We start from the raw sequence: 20,012 nt of genomic DNA on the forward strand, positions 1-20,012 counted from the left end.
TTTACTGGCGCCACGCGCGTCTTGGCCGTGAGAAGATGCACTAGCGTCGTGTGCCCCATCTCGACGCGCACATAGATCGCAGCACCGTACGCCTTTTGAGAGGCATCACAGAATCCGTGATGTTCCACTCGGAATTCTGGGCGGAAGGAAACCCATCTGGGAATTCGGACTTGATCTAGGACTGAGTAGCTTTTAAGGAAATCACGCCACTTTTGGCACAGTTCAATGGGAAGTTCATCATCCCACCCTAGATCACGCAGCCAGATCTCCTGCATGAAAATCTTGGCACAGACCACGAAAGGGGCGAGCCAGCCTGCTGGATCAAACAGCTTCGCAATTTGGGAGAGAACATGCCGTTTTGTGAGTGTAGCTTCGGTGGATAGGTCGGGGAGGGCGAAGAAAAACTCATCGGATGTTGCTTTCCAACGGACTCCGAGAGTTTTCGCCGTGCTTTCCGTATCTATTTCGAGGAAATCGGCATTTAGAAGATGATCGGTTCCGATATGAGCCAGAACTTCTTTGTGGTTGGAGGTCCATTTCCTTAATGGAAAACCAGCCGAATCGAGGGCACTTTGCAACTCGCGAATGGTGAGGTGAGCCTCTTCTGCAGAGTCAGCTCCCGAAAGGACATCATCGACATACATGCAACCACGAATAACTTTACTCGCCCTCGGATGGGTTAGTTGCACGTCGGTCGCCAGCTGTTGCAGTACCCGAATTGCCAGGAACGGTGCACAATTGACCCCAAACGTAACAGTTTTTAGCTCAAAATCTCGAATGTACCCTTCCCTATCGCGGAATAAGATACGTTGGAACGCTGTCTGCTTCGGATCTACCCAGATCTGCCGGTACATTTTTTCGATGTCAGCACTATACACAAATCGGAAATATCGCCACTTCAGGATCTGGATGGTTAGATCGGACTGTAGGACCGGGCCAGCATGAAGGATATCATTTAAGCTGACCCCATTGTCTGAAGGGCTGGAGGCGTTGAATACCACTCGAAGTTTGGTGGTCGTACTCTCCGGTTTTAACACTGCGTGGTGTGGCAGGTAGTAACATGCTGAATCGTGGGTAGGAAGGACTTCTCTCATGTGATTGAGGTCGAGATATTCTTGAATAACTGAGTCGTACTTGGATTTTAACGTACTGTCCCTTTTTAGCCGCTGCTCGTTTCTTAAGAATTGAGCCAGCGCCTGGGATCTGGAATGTCCCAGGGAGCAATTAATGTTCTCAGGATCTCGAAAAGGGAGGCTCACGACATACCTGCCGGTTTCGTCTTTTGTGGTGGTCCGAAGAAAATTGTCCTCACAAATCACGTCGGATTCTTTTGCCACTTTTACTGGCAGATCCTCCACCTCCCAGAATTTGGTGAGGAGTTTATCGAGAGACGCTTCATACGTGTGTGCAACTTGCGTGGAAAAGGATGATATTTGATCATGCCTCGGAGCTGGTACTGGTCCTGTTAGAATCCAGCCGAAAATAGTCTCTTGACCGAGAAGCGAGCCACAGATGTTCGCTCGGGTACCGCTTAGTAGAATGGATGGAAGTATATCGGCCCCGATTAGAATATCTATTTGTGCGCTCTCATAGAACTTTGGATCCGCTAGCGGAAGTTCGGGAAGGTCTCGCAGGAAATGTTGCGGAAGCGGACATGAAGGAAGATTTCCGGCTATTTGTGGAAGCACGTAGGCAGTGGTGTTTAACTGCAAGCTAGGCCGGGTTGGAGAACGGATCGTGAATTGACAGATCTTTTTGGTCTCAGCGGAGACCGTTTGATTAAGTCCTGAGACCTGTGCTCGGATAACCTGGAACGGCAGTTTAATCAGGTTGAAAAGGCGCTCAGTGATGAAGGTCGCCTCAGATCCGGAGTCTATTAAGGCTCGCGCTTGGAAATTGGAACCTCGATGGCATATATTAATTATAGCGGTGCCTAGGAGGACTGACCTAGTGCCTGCCGCAAAATAATTCTGAAGCGTTGACTGCGTGCCACTGGCAGCCGAGGGACCGAGAGTATTTGGTCTGGATCTGGGCGTTGGCGTTGGATTTGCGCGCGCTGGGGATGGGCTGCCTCGGTGTAGGAGCGTGTGATGGCGGCCGCGGCACGTGAAGCAGTTATGTGCGCTTTCGCAGTCGCGCAACTGATGTGTCCGCGCAAAGCAGTTTAAACACAGCTGTTTTCTTTTTATATATGCGATGCGTTGGTCGACCGTCATCTGGAGAAATTTGGCGCATGTGCGTACAGGATGGTTCTCTCTATTACAGAGATCGCACCCTCTAAGTTGCCTAGGTGCTACCCTTGTCTCGTATGAATTTATTCTTCGAGACGCCGAGTTGGAAGTGGATGCCCTGGGCTGAGTCTGACTAGAACCTGATGGTCGTACATCATCTATGGCTTCTAGTGTCCTGTGACGCTCCGTTAGGAAAACGTTCAGCTCGTGCCACGTAGGGATCTCGGCTTTGTTATGGAGGGACTGCTCCCATAGGGAAAGCGTAAGCTTTGGGAGTTTGGACGAGCACATATATACCAAGAGGCAATCCCAAGTTTCGACCTGAATACCGGACATTTCTAGTGCAGTAAGGCAACCCTGGATGGTACTTTGAAGTTCTTTCAAGGCTGACCCAGACTCCTGTGTGACGGACGGTACATTGAAAAGTATCTTTAATTGACTGTTTACTAACAATCGCTTGTTTTCGAAACGCTCAGTGAGGTTATCCCACGCTGATCGAAAGCCATCATTAGTAAGGGGTGAATTTGAAACTATATTGTGAGCGTCGCCACTCGTTTTGGCATTAAGGTGAAATAATTTTTCGACAGGAGTGAGTCTGGGATTGTTGATATAAATTGCCGTGAATAGATCCCTAAAGGTTGGCCAACGAAAATAGTCGCCGGTAAAAACTTCGGTATCGCACGGCGGAAGCCGGCAGCCTGACGGAATGTATGTCTGAGAAGGATCAGCTGGCGTTGGGGAAGGTTGCGGAAGTTGCGGAGTTTGCGCTATCATGTCTGCTATCTGGGCACCGCACCTTTCGTACGCGCTGTAGCAATACCCGTACTTAGCCTTGAGGTCTGGCAAGCTGTCAGCTGCGCCTTCTCCGGCTGCTACAAGGCATGCGGTACAGGCATCGTATTCTTTTTTGATGCGGATCCATACCTCTCGGATTTCGTCTCGGCGAATATTGAGGACGGATAACGTAGGAGGGACCGCCGAGGGAATATTTATCCGCGATTCCAATTCGGACAGTCGATCCGAGACTTCAATAAATTGGCTCATAGCGAGGTCGGCAGCCGTTGCAACCATTTTTGTGCTGGCTCGCGTGGTTCTTTCGATGGAAGAAGGAGCCTTTTTGGGAGGTGACGTCTTGACCTTTTTAGGTGTGGGCGTCCTTACCGTGATTTTTGGTATTTTCGGTGATGGAACAGGGGATAGTTTGTTGGAACTTTCCCCGGACATACCAAACTAGGATGCTGTTAGGATGGAATGTGCGCGCTGATGTTTCGGACAAAAATCAGAGAAACAATTACGGACCCACTTATGGACCGGTGGAAATAGGATATCGACTAGCTCAAAAAATAGTCGATATGGGTGGCTGAATTATTGTTGAAATATTCGCCAGGCTTTTGGTGGAACGATGGAGCAAGAATGGAAAAAAAATACCAAAAAAAATACCACAAAATAAAAATACTGAAAAAATACTGGATTGGATGAGGTATTTGTCGTTTAGTATTTTATAGTGGGTGGTTGGCCGAATTAGGATGGGATTGGATGTCCCCGGCAGTGTTTGGAGTTTATTGGTTTTGTTTTTCTTTATTTTAAAAAAAATATTCGGAGACAAAAAAAACAAAAATAATACCTTTCAGTGGTATGCGGGTGGTATTTTTTTCGAATTTTTCTTTTTTATCCCCAAAAGAAAAAATTGAGTATCGATGTATCTGCAGATTTACCAAGCTCAATAAATAAGAAGACAAAATACTGGAAAGGGCGTTTTTTTTTTTTTTGAAAAAAAAATGTGAAACCGAAGAAACAAATTAATAAATCAATAAATTAATAAATTGATTCCACTAGTTCCGCGATGGCGACAGTATTTTATATTTTATTGGAGTGGAACTTGGTGTTTATTAATTTTGTTGGAATTTATTTATGGGATGATTGAAAAAAACCACTGCCCGAACTTTTGCGGGCTGTGTATTGGTGACGCGGGAATGCGCGGGATTATCGAGCTTTTTGCGGTACTGCAATTTGCGTGTATGTGTAGATGTATGGAATGATAGTGCCCAAAATATGTAACTAAGAAAAACACACTGAGACACAAAAGTTATTTCACGTCGGCTTTAGGAATTTATTTAATATATATTTATTGGATGGCCGACGGAAATACTTGAGCTTTCGGAATTGGGGTGTAGTTATGTAGAAAAATATGTATAAATGTATGTATGTATATATATATGAAATATGGATGTAATATATGTAATATGGATGTAATATATGTAATCAATATGGCGGAAAATTTTATTGTAAATTTTGCCGGCGGGTATGTGTTGTAAATTTTCGATTTATTGTGGACTGTATTTGGATTTTTAATAATGTAAGCAAATATTGTCACAGCGGATGTACAATAAAAAAAAATTAATATCAAAAATATTTGTGGGCCGAAATTGGCGGAACACTTAATTTTTGTTTCACTTTTTTGTGGAGAATTAATTGGAACTCAATTTTGAAATTAATTTATTTTTCACTGTTCACTGAATTTTTTTTGAAATTAATTTATTTTTCACTGTACGCTTGACTTTTTATTTGCACACTTTAATTTGGATTTATATTTTTTTTTTATTTTCTTCGATTTGATGGTGGATGTATAGTTAGTGGATGTACGGCCAAATGCGAATATGAATTTTGTACATCAATATGCACACGAAAAGGAATTAGAAAATAGGCAATATGGCCGCACGTTGAAAGAGAACGAAGAAATAAAAGACGGAATTGAAATTGTAATTTACTAACTGCCGTCGTCGGATTAAATCGGACTTGGATTTTAGACAAATCGTACAGAAAGTCAAACGAATTATGTTCTTCGAATGGCTGACTGTCGACCGGCAGTTAATAAAAAAATTAATAAATTGGCACTTATCTGGCTCGAATGGACCAAAAAATGAAGAGTTGGGGCGTCGGGGATGTCGTCGCTTGGGGGCAGCTTCGTCGGTGGTTGCGGCTGTTGAACGTAGCCGGGTGGCAAGCTGTGGAATAGATGATGAAGAGCAAACACTCGACGATCGCGGTGCGCAAAGGAACAAAAAAACTCGGTGAACTTTTCGGGTTATAGCGCGGACCGGCCGGGCGATGTATTTCACTAGTGGTACAATGAAAGACTAACTTAAACCTAATTGAACGCTGCGTTTCAAAGCGCAGTGGAGAGATTCCGGGAGCGGGAAGGCGGGAGAGCCTGGAATCGCAAGCGTCCAGTGCGGGAGAGCGGGAGAGCCTGGCCAGTGCGGGCGAGTGGGCATTCGCTACGAGGGAAGCGCGGGCAGTTTAAACGAGGGGAGAGCGGCGTAAACAAAGCCTTTTTCGGTATTATTCGCTTTCTAATGACATTAGCAATTTCAGTTGCTTGAAAACAAAACCAGGTTAATTGTAATTTCAGAGCTAAGCGGCGGTAGTTGAAGAGAGTTTGTGGCGGCGTTCAGCTGAAATACATTTCGTAGGTGTAAAGCAAATGTTTCGGCTCTGTCTTCGTCACTGCGGGCCCAAGTACCCGAGGAGTTTCTAATCGGAGGGACTGATTCTATCGGAGAGCTTAAATTTGGGTGAGCTCTCCACAAAGGATGCTTTGTACTGGTCGGCGACAGTTTCTCGATGTACCGGCGCTGCGCAAGCTCCTCTTGCTTGAGGGTTTTGGTGAGTCTGCGGGTGTCTTCATTAAAGAGTTGCTTCGAATGGCGCGATGGGAATGGGATTGCCAAGCGCGTCGTAGACGTCGTTTTTCCCGAACTAGTTGTTCGATTTGCAGGTTAGTTTTGTATTGGTTGCTATGCACGATTGTCTCTTTTGGTGTTGACATTTTGGCTGCTGCCACGAGTACTGACTCCATGGCATCAGCACAGAAGTCGATGTCGTTCTCTATGTTTAACTGTCGGTCTTTGAAGGAGAGTTATTAAAACAGGCGAGTGGTCCGATGACAAATCCGATAGCGATTTGGCGCTTACTAAATTTCTTGGGTTGTTCTTGGTCACAGCGAAGTCAATTGAGTCCGGGAGTTTTCTGGGGTCGGCTGGCCAATATGTGGGGCTGCCAGGGGAGACATAATCGAGTTTGTTGCTCAAATTTATAATTGCTTTTTACAGTTGTCTTCCTTTGGGGGTCACGAGTCTTAATCCCCAGTGCGTGTGCTTGGCGTTGTAGTCTCCTCCTGCTACAAAGCGATCTCCGAGTGAATTGTAGAAGTCCAAGAATTGCTCTTCAGTTATTGTAAAACGCGGTGGGCAATAGACAGCGGCTATAGTGAAACTGCCGTTGCCTGCCTGTAGTTTTATAGATGTAGCCTGCAAATAATTTGTTGCAAACCTCTGGTGAAAGTGGTGCTTAATGCGTTCCCTGATTAGGATTCCAGTTCCTCCGTGAGCCTTACCGTCCGGATGATTTGTGCAGTATGAAGTATAACCTCTTATTTGGAAGTTATATTTACTTCCAGGATGCGTTTCTGCCAGCATCATTACATCTATTTGGTTTTCATTAAGGAATTGAGTTATTTCAAGATGTAAGACTTAAGATTTTGGCGGCTATATTTGAGAACCTGGCTATATCTATTAGGCGGCTCACAAAAATTTGTGTTACGGAATTAATTCCCCCAAGTACAAAGAAGTCGGGATCGGTGGGCAGAGTTGGCTAGTTGATGATTTAAAGGTAACACAATTTACGTTTTCTAATGCTAGAGAAGTATAATCATTTAGGACTGGTATTCATTACTTGGACGCATTTTGCATCTCTGTGGTCCATTAGTTTCTGGCTCGAAAGTTATATTTGTAAAAGAGTAAAAGGCTAAGAAAAAACAGAATAGTTCAAAGGAAATAGAAAGGCCTATTGAAGGACCATCCCGAGCGTTGGAGTCTTGGAGTCTTACTAACTTTCGAAGAATTTAATAACATCGAATTCGTTTCCCGGTCAAATAGAGATCGGTTAGTAGTAGTAGGTGGTTTAAATATACCTAATATAGGGCAGGATGTCTTTATTGACAGCTTGCATGGCATTGAGCGATCTCAAATAAACTACATTCAAAACTCTTTTGCTAAAAAATCAGAAGGCGTCTGTCCATTAAGAACGTCACTACTTACGCAACCGGAAGATCCCTAATATCCAACTCTAGAGTTGACTGGAATGTATGTAAATGAAAACATGGAAATTATTGCTTTTTGGTTCGTTTTAGGGTCCAGTTTTCACAATATCCCAAACTGTTTTTTTAATTTTGTAACACGAAGCGTAAATCATCGCTATAAATTCTACGGCAACCACAAAACCTGAAATTGACGATCTATTTGGGCAGTTTTTTAAGACAAAATATTGAGTTGATTTAATTATTTATTCACAAAAGCAAATTCAATATAAATCAAAAACAAGAAAGGAAAGCTAACTTCGGGCGGAGCCGAAGTTGATATACTCTTGCAGAATACTCTGTAAATTATATTCTCCAAAATTATTCATATTATTCCTAATTTTAAAAACACCAAAGTTATGGCATTTCCAATCGTTCAGTTATATGGCGGCTATAGGATATAGTCGGCCGATCCTTATGAAATTTGGCAGGTCGGATTGATTGGCCAAATATAAAACCGATAGAAAATCCCAACTTCCTAACTTTACAAACACCAAAGTTATGGCATTTCCGATCAATCAGTTATATGGCAGCTATAAGATATAGTCGGCCGATCCTTATGAAATTTGGTAGGTCGGATTGATTGGCCAAATATAAAACCTATAGAAAATTCCAACTTCCTAACTTTACAAACACCAAAGTTATGGCAGTTCCGATCAATCAGTTATATGGCAGCTATAGGATTAGTCGGCCGATCCCGGCCGTTCCGACATATATACTGCGTGCAAAGAAAAGAAGGCTGTGTGCAAAGTTTCAACTCGATAGCTTTAAAACTGAGAGACTAGTTTGCGTAGAAACAGACAGACGGACAGACAGACGGACAGACAGACGGACATGGCTATATCAACTCAGGAGGTGATCCTGATCAAGAATATATATACTTTATAGGGTCGGAGATGTCTCCTTCACTGCGTTGCACACTTTTGACCAAAATTATAATACCCTCTGCAAGGGTATAATTACATGGGTGTGCTTTTAGAAAACGTTATTACACCCCACTTTTTCGTACCTCAAATGTTTTTTTTTGTTGTTGATGTAATGCTTTTTTGTTAGTTTGTTAATTTCAAAGATATCGAGATAAAACGTTTTCAATCGATTTTTGGTTTCCTTAGGCCACATATATATTAAAAAGAATGGAATCGGACGAATATGTGCCATAGCCTCTTCACAAAAGTGCAATGTAAATGCACCAAAAACGAATCAAACATATTGTATTACTTAGTACAAAAACGAAACAATATTGCATCGAAAATCAAAATATTGTAATTTTTAACAAAACTAGTTTAAAAGCTGCAAAGCTTGAGGTTAAGTAATTAAGAATTAATTTCCGGAAAAAAGTGGCAATAAGTGGCGATTCTAACAGTAAAATAATTTAATACTCTACAAATCTCAATATAGTAGAGGACTCCGCTGGACTCACTTTGTTGCTCTACATAAAAGTTAGTTTTTTAATTAAGACAAGAAAGGAAGAAAACTTCGCAAGCCGAAGTTAATATACCCTTGCAGCTATTACAAAACTACTGCATTTCGATTTCTCTGCCTATATTACTAAAAACAATTAAGCCATGTCCATTTTGCATTTCTATGGCAGCTATATGATATTGTTGTCCGATTTTGACATAACTAAAAGCGTAATTCTAATATAGTAAATAATTACTTTATCTCAAACGAATGTTTTGATATATAGAAAAACAGCAAAATACCATTTTTTGTAATCTTTATCTTTTTTAATTTTTTTAATTTCCTATAGGAGCTATATGACATAGATTTCCGATTTTATTTTAATCAAATCCGTAATTCCATAGTATTTAAATATTACCAAATCCCAAAGAATAAAAATAAAAAAATTAAAAAACAAGAAAGGAAAGCTAACTTCGGGCGGAGCCGAAGTTGATATACCCTTGCAGAATATTATGTACATTATATTCTCCAAAATTATTCATATGATGCATTCTTAATACTCATAAAAAATCCCAACTTTCTAACTTTACAAACACCAAAGTTATGGCATTTTCGATCAATCAGTTATATGGCGGCTATAGGATATAGTCGGCCGATCCTTATGACATTTGGTAGGTCGGATTGATTGGCCAAATATAAAACCCATAGAAAATCCCAACTTCCTAACTTAACAAACACCAAAGTTATGGCATTTCCGATCAATCAGTTATATAGCAGCTATAGGATATAGTCGGCCGATCCTTATGAAATTTGGTACGTCGGATTGATTGGCCAAATATAATACCCATAGAGAGTCCCAACTTCCTAACTTAACAAACAGCAGAGTTATGGCATTTCCGATCAATCAGTTATATGGCAGCTATAGGATATAGTCGGCCGATCCTTATGAAATTCGGCATGTCGGATTGATTAGCCAAATATAAAACCCATAGAAAATCCCAACATTCTAACTTTACAAACACCAAAGTTATGGCATTTCCGATCAATCAGTTATATGGCAGCTATAGGATATAGTCGGCCGATCCTTATGAAATTCGGCATGTCGGATTGATTAGCCAAATATAAAACCCATAGAAAATCCCAACATTCTAACTTTACAAACACCAAAGTTATGGCATTTCCGATCAATCAGTTATATGGCAGCTATAGGATATAGTCGGCCGATCCTTATGAAATTCGGCATGTCGGATTGATTAGCCAAATACAAAACCCATAGAAAATCCCAACTTCCTAACTTTACAAACACCAAAGTTATGGCATTTCCGATCGTTCAGTTATATGGCAGCTATAGGATATAGTCGGCCGATCCCGGCCGTTCCGACTTATATACTGCGTGCAAAGGAAAGAAGGGTGTGTGCAAAGTTTCAATTCGATATCTTTAAAACTGAGAGACTAGTTCGCGTAGAAACAGACAGACGGACAGACAGACGGACAGACGGACAGACGGACATGGCTATATCAACTCAGGAGGTGATCCTGATCAAGAAAATATATACTTTATAGGGTCGGAGATGTCTCCTTCACTGCGTTGCACACTTTTGACCAAAATTATAATACCCTCTGCAAGGGTATAAATATCAGGGACTGAAACCGATTGGAATACCGGTTCCGATTCCGGTTTCGGTTCCTATAAAAATCTGTTAGAGGTTCCGGTTCCAATTTCGGTTCCTAAGAAAAATCGCAAAACGATTCCGGTTTCGGTTCCGGTTCCTAAAAATATTACAAATCGGTTCCGGTTCCAGTATCGGTTCCATTTTTATACCCTTGCAGAGGGTATTATAATTTTGGTCAAAAGTGTGCAACGCAGTGAAGGAGACATCTCCGACCCTATAAAGTATATATATTCTTGATCAGGATCACCTCCTGAGTTGATATAGCCATGTCCGTCTGTCCGTCTGTCCGTCTGTCCGTCTGTCCGTCTGTCTGTCCGTCTGTCTGTCCGTCTGTCTGTCCGTCTGTCTGTTTCTACGCGAACTAGTCTCTCAGTTTTAAAGATATCGAATTGAAACTTTGCACACACCTTTCTTTCCTTTGCACGCAGTATATAAGTCGGAACGGCCGGGATCGGCCGACTATATCCTATAGCTGCCATATAACTGAACGATCGGAAATGCCATAACTTTGGTGTTTGTAAAGTTAGGAAGTTGGGATTTTCTATGGGTTTTGTATTTGGCTAATCAATCCGACATGCCGAATTTCATAAGGATCGGCCGACTATATCCTATAGCTGCCATATAACTGATTGATCGGAAATGCCATAACTTTGGTGTTTGTAAAGTTAGAATGTTGGGATTTTCTATGGGTTTTATATTTGGCTAATCAATCCGACATGCCGAATTTCATAAGGATCGGCCGACTATATCCTATAGCTGCCATATAACTGATTGATCGGAAATGCCATAACTTTGGTGTTTGTAAAGTTAGGAAGTTGGCATTTTCTATGGGTGTTATATTTGGCCAGCCAATCCGACCTACCAAATTTCATAAGGATCGGCCGACTATATCCTATAGCTGCCATATAACTGAACGATTGGAAATGTCATAACTTTGGTGTTTTTAAAGTTAGGAAGTTGGGATTTTTTATGAGTATTAAGAATGCATCATTTGAATAATTTTGGAGAATATAATTTACAGAGTATTCTGGAAGGGTATATCAACTTCGGCTCCGCCCGAAGTTAGCTTTCCTTTCTTGTTTTAATGTATAATCGTGTAGAAAAGTAATTGCGACAACATATGTATATATCAGGGACTGAAACCGATTGGAATACCGGTTCCGATTCCGGTTTCGGTTCCTATAAAAATCTGTTAGCGGTTCCGGTTCGAATTTCGGTTCCATCGAAAATTAAAATTTCGGTTTCGTTCCGATTCCGGTTCCGTAAAAAGGAAACGGTTCCGGTTCCGGTTTCGGTACCGGTTCTCTTCAGTCCCTGAAAAATATATATATTTTTATACCCTTGCAGAGGGTATTATAATTTTGGTCAAAAGTGTGCAACGCAGTGAAGGAGACATCTCCGACCATATAAAGTATATATATTCTTGATCAGGATCACCTCCTGAGTTGATATAGCCATGTCCGTCTGTCCGTCTGTCCGTCTGTCTGTCCGTCTGTCTGTCCGTCTGTCTGTCCGTCTGTCTGTTTCTACGCAAACTAGTCGCTCAGTTTTAAAGCTATCGAATTGAAACTTTGCACACACCCTTCTTTCCTTTGCACGCAGTATATAAGTCGGAACGGCCGGGATCGGCCGACTATATCCTATAGCTGCCATATAACTGATTGATCGGAAATGCCATAACTTTCGTGTTTGTAAAGTTAGGAAGTTGGGACTTTCTATGGGTTTTAAATTTGGCCAATCAATCCGACCTACCAAATTTCATAAGGATCGGCCGACTATATCCTATAGCTGCCATATAACTGATTAATCCGAAATGCCATAACTTTGGTGTTTGTAAAGTTAGGAAGTTGGGATTTTCTATGGGTTGTATTTTTGGCCAATCAATCCGACGTTCCCAATTTCATATGGATCGGTCGACTATATCCTATAGCTGCGATATAACTGAACGATCAGAAATGCCATAACTTTGGTGTTTTTAAAGTTAGGAAGTTGGGATTTTTTATGGGTTCTATATTTGGCCAATCAATCTGACCTACCAAATTTTAAAAGGATCGGTCGACTATATTCTATAGCTGCCATATAACTGAACGATCGGAAATGCCATAACATTGGTGTTTTTTTTATTTTTAAAGTTAGGATATTGGGATTTTTTATGGGTTTTATATTTGGTCAATCAATCTGACCTACCAAATTTCATAAGGATCGGACGACTATATTCTATAGCTGCCATTTAACTGAACGATTGGAAATGCCATAACATTGGTGTTTTTAAAGTTAGGAAATTGGGATTTTGTATTGGTTTTTTATTTGGTCAATGTATCAGACATACGAAATTTCATAAGGATCTTTGGTGTGTTTTTCAGATTTAATTTTAAACCTAATTTAGAATTGTTATTGAGCACTGGTACATATAAGAAAATTTGTACTTAGTCATAGAATATGTCATAGTATATGTCATAGAATATAAAATCAATCAATAAAATTCAACCCCCTCGAACTTTTCCTTAATGGTAATGCCAACTTTTGAGAAATAGATTTATTAAATATTATTTTGAATCTATCGCCGATACATTTTTATACCCTTGCAGAGGGTATTATAATTTTGGTCAAAAGTGTGCAACGCAGTGAAGGAGACATCTCCGACCCTATAAAGTATATATATTCTTGATCAGGATCACCTCCTGAGTTGATATAGCCATGTCCGTCTGTCCGTCTGTCTGTCCGTCTGTCTGTCCGTCCGTCTGTCTGTCCGTCTGTCTGTCCGTCTGTCTGTCCGTCTGTCTGTCCGTCTGTCTGTTTCAACGCGAACTAGTCTCTCAGTTTTAAAGATATCGAATTGAAACTTTGCACACACCCTTCTTTCCATTGCACGCAGTATATAAGTCGGAACGGCCGGGATCGGCCGACTATATCCTATAGCTGCCATATAACTGATTGATCGGAAATGCCATAACTCTGCTGTTTGTTAAGTTAGGAAGTTGGGATTTTCTATGGGCTTTATATTTGGCCACTCAATCCGACCTACCAAATTTCATAAGGATCGGTCGACTATATCTTATAGCTGCCATATAACTGATTGATCGGAAATGCCATAACTTAAGTGTTTGTTAAGTTAGGAAGTTGGAATTTTCTATGGGTTTTATTTTTTGCCCAATCAATCCGACATATCAAATTTCATAAGGATCGGCCGACTATATTCTATAGCTGCCATATACATAACTGAACGATTGGAAATGCCATAACTTTGGTGTTTTTAAAGTTAGGAAGTTGGGATTTTTTATGAGTATAAAGAATGCATCATATGAATAATTTTGGAGAATATAATTTGCAGAATATTCTGCAAGGGTATTTCAACTTCGGCTCCGCCCGAAGTTAGCTTTCCTTTCTTGTTTTAGATTTTTTTTCCGATTGTTCCTATGGGAGCTATATGATATAGTCGCCCGATCCGGCTCGTTTCGACTATATATACTACCTGCAATAGAAAGACAACTTTTGGTTTCAAGCAGATAGCTTTAAAACTGAGGGACTAGTTTGCGTAGAAACGGACGGACGGACAGACGGACAGACATACGGACAGACATACGGACATGCTGATCAAGAAGATATATACATTATAGCTAAGTCGATTTTGCGCTACATTTTGCCATCGTTTTTTATGGCACCTATATGATATTGTTGTTAAAGCAGATAGCTTTAAAACTGAGGGACTAGTTTGCGTAGAAACGGACGGACAACCGGACGGACAACGGGACAGACGGACGGACGGACAACCGGACAGACGGACAACCGGACAGACGGACAAACGGACATGGCTAAATAGACGATGCTGATCAAGAATATATATACTTTATAGGGTCGGAAACGTCTCCTTCACTGCGTTGCAAACTTTTGACTGAAATTATAATTTCAGTCAATAAAATTGCAGATGGCGCCGTCGGTTGGGGGCATTATATATAGTATAAGCAAGTGGCTTTAATACTAAATCCTGTTTATGAAATGTTGGAAGTCTTCACCCGACAAACAAAAAACTTTCTTCCCCACAAAAAATTATTTTAAAAATGTATAACATCTTGTCTTTGTCCACGCTTTAATAGTTCTCTGCGTTTGGTCTTAAGTTACTCTTAGTCGTTCACAGGAACAAGATGTTGAATAGGATTTGTTATTTAGCATCCACATCCTCCGCAGCAAGGACCACAGGGACCGCAGCAAGGCCCACATGGTCCACAGCCTCCGCAGCAAGAGCCGCAAGGTCCGCAACAAGGTCCACAGCCTCCGCAGCAAGAACCGCAAGGTCCGCAGGGTCCGCAAGGTCCGCCACACGGGCTGCAAGGTCCACAGAATCCGAGAGGTCCACAACACATGATGGAATTGTAAAGTTCTAATGGAAAATCTTTAGAAAAACGCCTTGGTTTCATCTACTTAAAGATACTTACTGGGAACTGAACAAAAAATAACTTAACACGACTAAAAATTTAGTTGATTACAGGCCGAAAGTTAGAACAAGAATGGATAAACACAGAATTTGAGTTTGAGATTGGGGTTTGACATCTAAAACAGAATTACGTAGCTCACTAGATTCGGAACTTTGGGATGCCTTGATTATAGGAAATATATATTTTTTATGTGATCACATTGGCCTAGAAACTTCGAATGAAGATTGTCAAAAGTAGTTGTGATTTGCTATGGCTGGGTTTCTTCAGTTCTCCGTTACATCTTCGAAAGTAAGCACCAAAATTTTCGGTGGCTTCTAGTTTCCTTTGGATATCCCGGTTGTCAATAAGTACCCTAAAAACAAAATCATGTACATGTACGTGAACCCGAATTACGTCTTGGTTGGGGTAAGTATAATGGACATGGTGTCTTGTAAATCCATTTATATACTCCTTTTTTTTGCTTATTAGGGCCCCTGCTGCGGTGGATGTGGTCCCTGTTGTGGTCCTTGCGGAGGATGTGGCCCTTGCTGTGGTCCTTGCGGAGGATGTGGACCTTGCTGTGGCGGCACCAGCAGTTTCTGCGGTTGCGGTCCTTGCTGCTGAGACAGATAACCGGGAAACCTACGGGAGAACTTATTCTTGCCATGTAAATCTCGAAAATTAAAATGTGTGGGAGACAATAATAGTGGTTTTCGTAAAGTCAGGAGGGGGGAATACGTATATAATTATCCACTCAGATAAAAAATAATCTTAAAAAATGATTGCCTTGGGGGCCTATACGGGCATACTTAAAATTAAAAATTCAAAAGACTTTACGATGGTTTAATAGTTTAATAGAGCGTTTTGGATATGGAAATTAGTTCAAATTCCTGGATTTAACTTTATTCATTTTCACAGTCGCCCTCATAGCCGGCATCAATTTCAAAGGAATTGCAAGGACTCTTCAGTGGTTTCACCGTATCTTGAAGCGACATGCTCTTTAAACGCTTGGTACATTGATCCACATCGGTGAGTCCAATACCGTCTGGCTCTCGACTGCGTTTCGTTCCCTTTAGGCTAATGTTGTTGATACTTTTAATCAGATTTCTCAGATCGCGACTTCTTTCTCGCTTCATGTTGATTGCTTTTTCTGAAGTCGATTGGATATTCTTACATAAACTTTGAGTTCTGCCCTTTTCGCTTGTGGAGAAACAATTTATAAAATGACCCAATTGCGTTAATATTCCAAGACCTTTACCCTATTCAGTACTCGTAGACTCGAATATATAAGTGACATAAGACATATTTTATATAGATTGCTGTGATTAGATTAGTATGAAATTGGCTATAAGGTTGGCAATACTTATAAGGCAATCGGTATTTTAATAAACACAAATTCATAAACAGAGTTTTCTTTCGACATATTTAAAAACTCGAAACATAAATAAATTTTTTCAGCAAAAATGCAAAGAGAATGTTTCTGCTGACCTTAATCCTTTCGTGTTGTACTTTGTTAATACAAGTTAATATTAAATACAACATTTTGTAATGTGCAATATTCAATATGAAAATATTAGCATAAATATGTAATTTGAAATGCGGCCTATCTGTCTTAAATTAAACTAAATTTTTACCAAATAAATAATAATGTATTTTATTGATTTTTCTCAACTTAACTCTTTCAAAATGGCGTAATAAGTATCCATATTTTATTTAAAATATTGTAATATTAATTTGTAAATATATATAATTTTTATAGGGTTCAGTGGTAAGTTGTCAGCCTCTAAAATTGGTTTATATCAAGCTTTTCTTTATTTCTTGTTGTGGTTTATTGTGTCGATTGCATTGATTTATTTTGGCTCCTTTTTTTAAGTTTAAGCTCTTACAAAAATTATACTTTATGATTTCGATGCTTAAAAACTATTGTTAATCAGACGAGTAATCGAGTAGTAGAATTATAATGTATATACTTTATTCTACACGAGCGCTGGTTGCAAAGAGACTTAAAGATAACTTGCGATTAAGGATGAGTACAATGAGTTCTTATCGATATATACTGAAATTTTGTGTATTTCAACACTTCCCCTCAAATTTATGTTGTTTTACATTGTAGTCATAGCCAAACTAATTTTACATCCGTTATGTTTTGAGGTAGATAAACCTTTTGTCACTAGATCGTCACGCATCTTCTCAGTCGGGATGTATTTTACGATGACTTTATTGTTTTCCAGTAGCTCTCTTGTGAAGTAGTGACGAATATCCACATGCTTTATACGGTTGTGGAATACTGGATTTCGGGTCAGGTGCCCTGCGCCTTGATTGTCGTTAAATATCACGATAACGTCCTGCGTACCTAAAGTTTCCTTCAGGAACAACTTTAGACTAACTGCTTCCTTAGAAGCGTCGGATATGGCCATGTACTCGGCTTCGGTCGTTGAGAGTGCCACTGTGCTCTGTTTTCTGGACTCTTACTGGACTCTTACTGCTGCGTTTGCAAACATAAATGCAAAGCCTGTGAATTCAATCGGCATCCGCATAGCCGAAAAGATTTTTGCCTGTCTTCCTGAATATCGGAGGACCCTCTTTGCTGCTGTCCAATGCTGTTGAGTAAAGTTACTGTTAAATTGGCTTAGTAAACTTACTGCATGAGAAATGTCTGGCCTAGTGCATACTGCCAGATACATCAATGAGCCTATAAGACATTGATACGGAGGTCCTTGATTTCAGGAGATCCTTCTTGATCACTCGACGTCATATCTTTTGATAATTTCTCATTTGCGGCCAATGGCGTTGACACTGCATTGGAGTTTTCCATGCCAAACCGTTTAATGATGCATTTTGATTCCGTGCTTCCCAAGGCAATACTTCAGCAGTCCCTTATCCTTCATATCGAACATGCCTGCAAATTCTGATTTTAATGCTGTAAGTGCCCTCTCGTCATTTGATGCCACCATTAAGTCATCTACGTAAATTAATACGATAACGAGCACGTCGTTTTTATTTATGACGTACACACAAGGATCAGAACTTAGCGGCTGTAGTCCCAAGCTCTGTAGCTTTTCGTCAGGCTTTCGATACCATTGCCTTTCAGACTGTTTGAGACCATACAGCGCCTTGCGAAAGTTTCGCCGTAGCATACACCGGGTGTCTGCGCAAATCCCTTGGCGACAAGTCTTGCCTTTCGCCTTTCGATTTGACCATTAGCGTATCGTTTTGTTCGCAGAACCCTCTTCGTCTTGATGATTTCCGCGTTTTTAGGTCGATCTACCAGAGTCCACGTCTCGTTATTGTCCAAAGCATAGTATTCTTGAAGCATGGCTGCCTTCCATTCCTCACTATCCGGGTAAGAGAGCGCCTCTGCACTATGGAATTTGCCCGATTTTTCGGAATAAATTAATAACTCGCGAACTATGTAACATATTTCAGTGAGGTTTTTTTTATAGTGTTCTACATACCTATACACACCTGTTGGAAAAGTGAAAGTATACACCCCACACCCCCCACCCAATTTTTTATATTTTTTATAACAAATTTAGCTCTATATGCTCTTAATTTTCAATTTCAATGTTGTACAAAAAATCATAGACGTTTTCTTCTTCATAATTAGCAACATCTAGAGACTCGTCTCCAGGTTCATATTCGCATAATAACAATTGAATGACTTCTGGTGGAAGAGCAAGCAGCTTATGTTTTCGGACGCGCTTCTTCAAATTCATTGATGAAATGATGGGGTCTGAAGTAACCATAGCTCTCTGAAAAACATCTGTAAAGTTGGAGATTCGACTGTGGGATCAACTTGCTTGCTAACAAAAGTGAATTCGCCATCTTCTTTTTCTCGAAGACCCTTTTGCTTATGCAAAACTTCCAGCAGGTCTGCGTTTTTGATCAAGAGATTGGTTTCTCAAAAATGAAATTACGCGAAAAGTCGCACGAAGCGCACGATGAGACAATATGTTCTGAATTCGCAATTAATGGCTCTACATCATGGATATAGACACTCACTGAACAAAGTTAAACATTTTTTTAAAACTCTATTGAAAGTTTAACTTTCTTTCCAAAACTCAAACGAAAACATCACCTGCTATATTTACAAATTGTTAAAATTGGACGCACATATTATGCAATATATAAGTATTTTTACACAGAACATACCTTGAGAATTGGTAATCATTTCAAATTTGACTGTCTTACGTCATTTTGTTGCAGAGATAATGATTTGAAAGTGAGCTTCAAAGTTAAGCAAAATGTAAACAAACCATGTGCGCTTGCAACAGCTGACTTTAACAGTTGGTATTTAAATACTAGACTTTTAAGTTAACATTTGCGGTATGTTACCAAACAGCTTGGTATTTTCTTAATACATACAAAAAAAATAGAAAATCGGCATACTTTTAAAAAATACGTTTATTCCAAAAAATCGAGCAAATTCCCCATAGTGCTTTGTTGCATCGTTTGGATCGCTTTGCTCACTGAGAAATGCGCTGTTTTCCTCTAGGACATCTTCTGGAGCACTCTTGTCCATGGTTATTTGCCGCTTCCTGGGTCGACCTCGTCCTCTCTTTGGGGTTGTGAGCTGCGGGAGTTTCCGGTCTGGGCACTGATTTATAATTTTTCCGCGTAAACATGGCGTCGTTTACCGGTTCAACGTTGTTCCTTTTACGCGCTTCGTATTCTTTCATTATTTTGGTTTTTAGCACTTCTGGCTCTGGTAATTTGTCCTGTGTTTCAATTGCGACTCTAAACTGTTCGTATTCCTCAGGAACACTGCAAAGCAACAGGATAGTCACGAGATCATCCATTACTTGCTTGTTTATTTTACGAATTTTGTCAACATTGTCAAAGAACTTATGCAAGTGACTGTGCATATCGTCTCCGTTTTGCATTTTTAGCAATATAAGCGATTTCAGCAAATGTGCCTAACGCACTGGACCTTTTGACTGGTATATGCTTTCTAGTTTTTCCCATAACTGTTTCGATGTTTCGCAGTATTTTACCTGCCTCAACTCAGATGTGGAAATGGATAGAATTAAATCCGTTTCCGCTTTAGCATCATTTATGTCTCATTTATGACCACCCAAGTATTTGTTCTTAATTAAAAGAGCTTGGATTTGAATTTTTCACGTATCATAATTTTCGCTTCCGATGCAATTTTACTCTT

General features: G+C 40.3%; 1 protein-coding gene and 1 long non-coding RNA gene across 2 annotated transcripts; one reads left to right on the plus strand and one right to left on the minus strand.

Annotated features, from left to right (window-relative positions):
* Positions 1-14,512: 14,512 nt before the first annotated feature.
* On the minus strand, positions 14,513-15,104 carry LOC123037270. The gene is made up of 2 exons (XR_006417429.1): positions 14,876-15,104; positions 14,513-14,820 (listed from the first exon to the last, which is right to left on the minus strand). It is a non-coding gene; the product is annotated as an uncharacterized LOC123037270 (long non-coding RNA).
* Positions 15,105-15,140: 36 nt separating this feature from the next.
* On the plus strand, positions 15,141-15,558 carry LOC108040166 (male-specific sperm protein Mst84Da). Its single transcript, XM_017117455.1, has 2 exons — positions 15,141-15,280; positions 15,344-15,558. The coding sequence occupies exons 1-2, from the start codon at positions 15,242-15,244 to the stop codon at positions 15,476-15,478; spliced, it is 174 nt and encodes a 57-aa protein (XP_016972944.1). The 5' UTR covers positions 15,141-15,241; the 3' UTR covers positions 15,479-15,558.
* Positions 15,559-20,012: the final 4,454 nt, after the last annotated feature.

The sequence above is a fragment of the Drosophila rhopaloa genome, unplaced genomic scaffold, assembly GCF_018152115.1.
Source record: "Drosophila rhopaloa isolate 14029-0021.01 unplaced genomic scaffold, ASM1815211v1 contig_155, whole genome shotgun sequence".
NCBI lineage: Eukaryota > Metazoa > Arthropoda > Insecta > Diptera > Drosophilidae > Drosophila > Drosophila rhopaloa.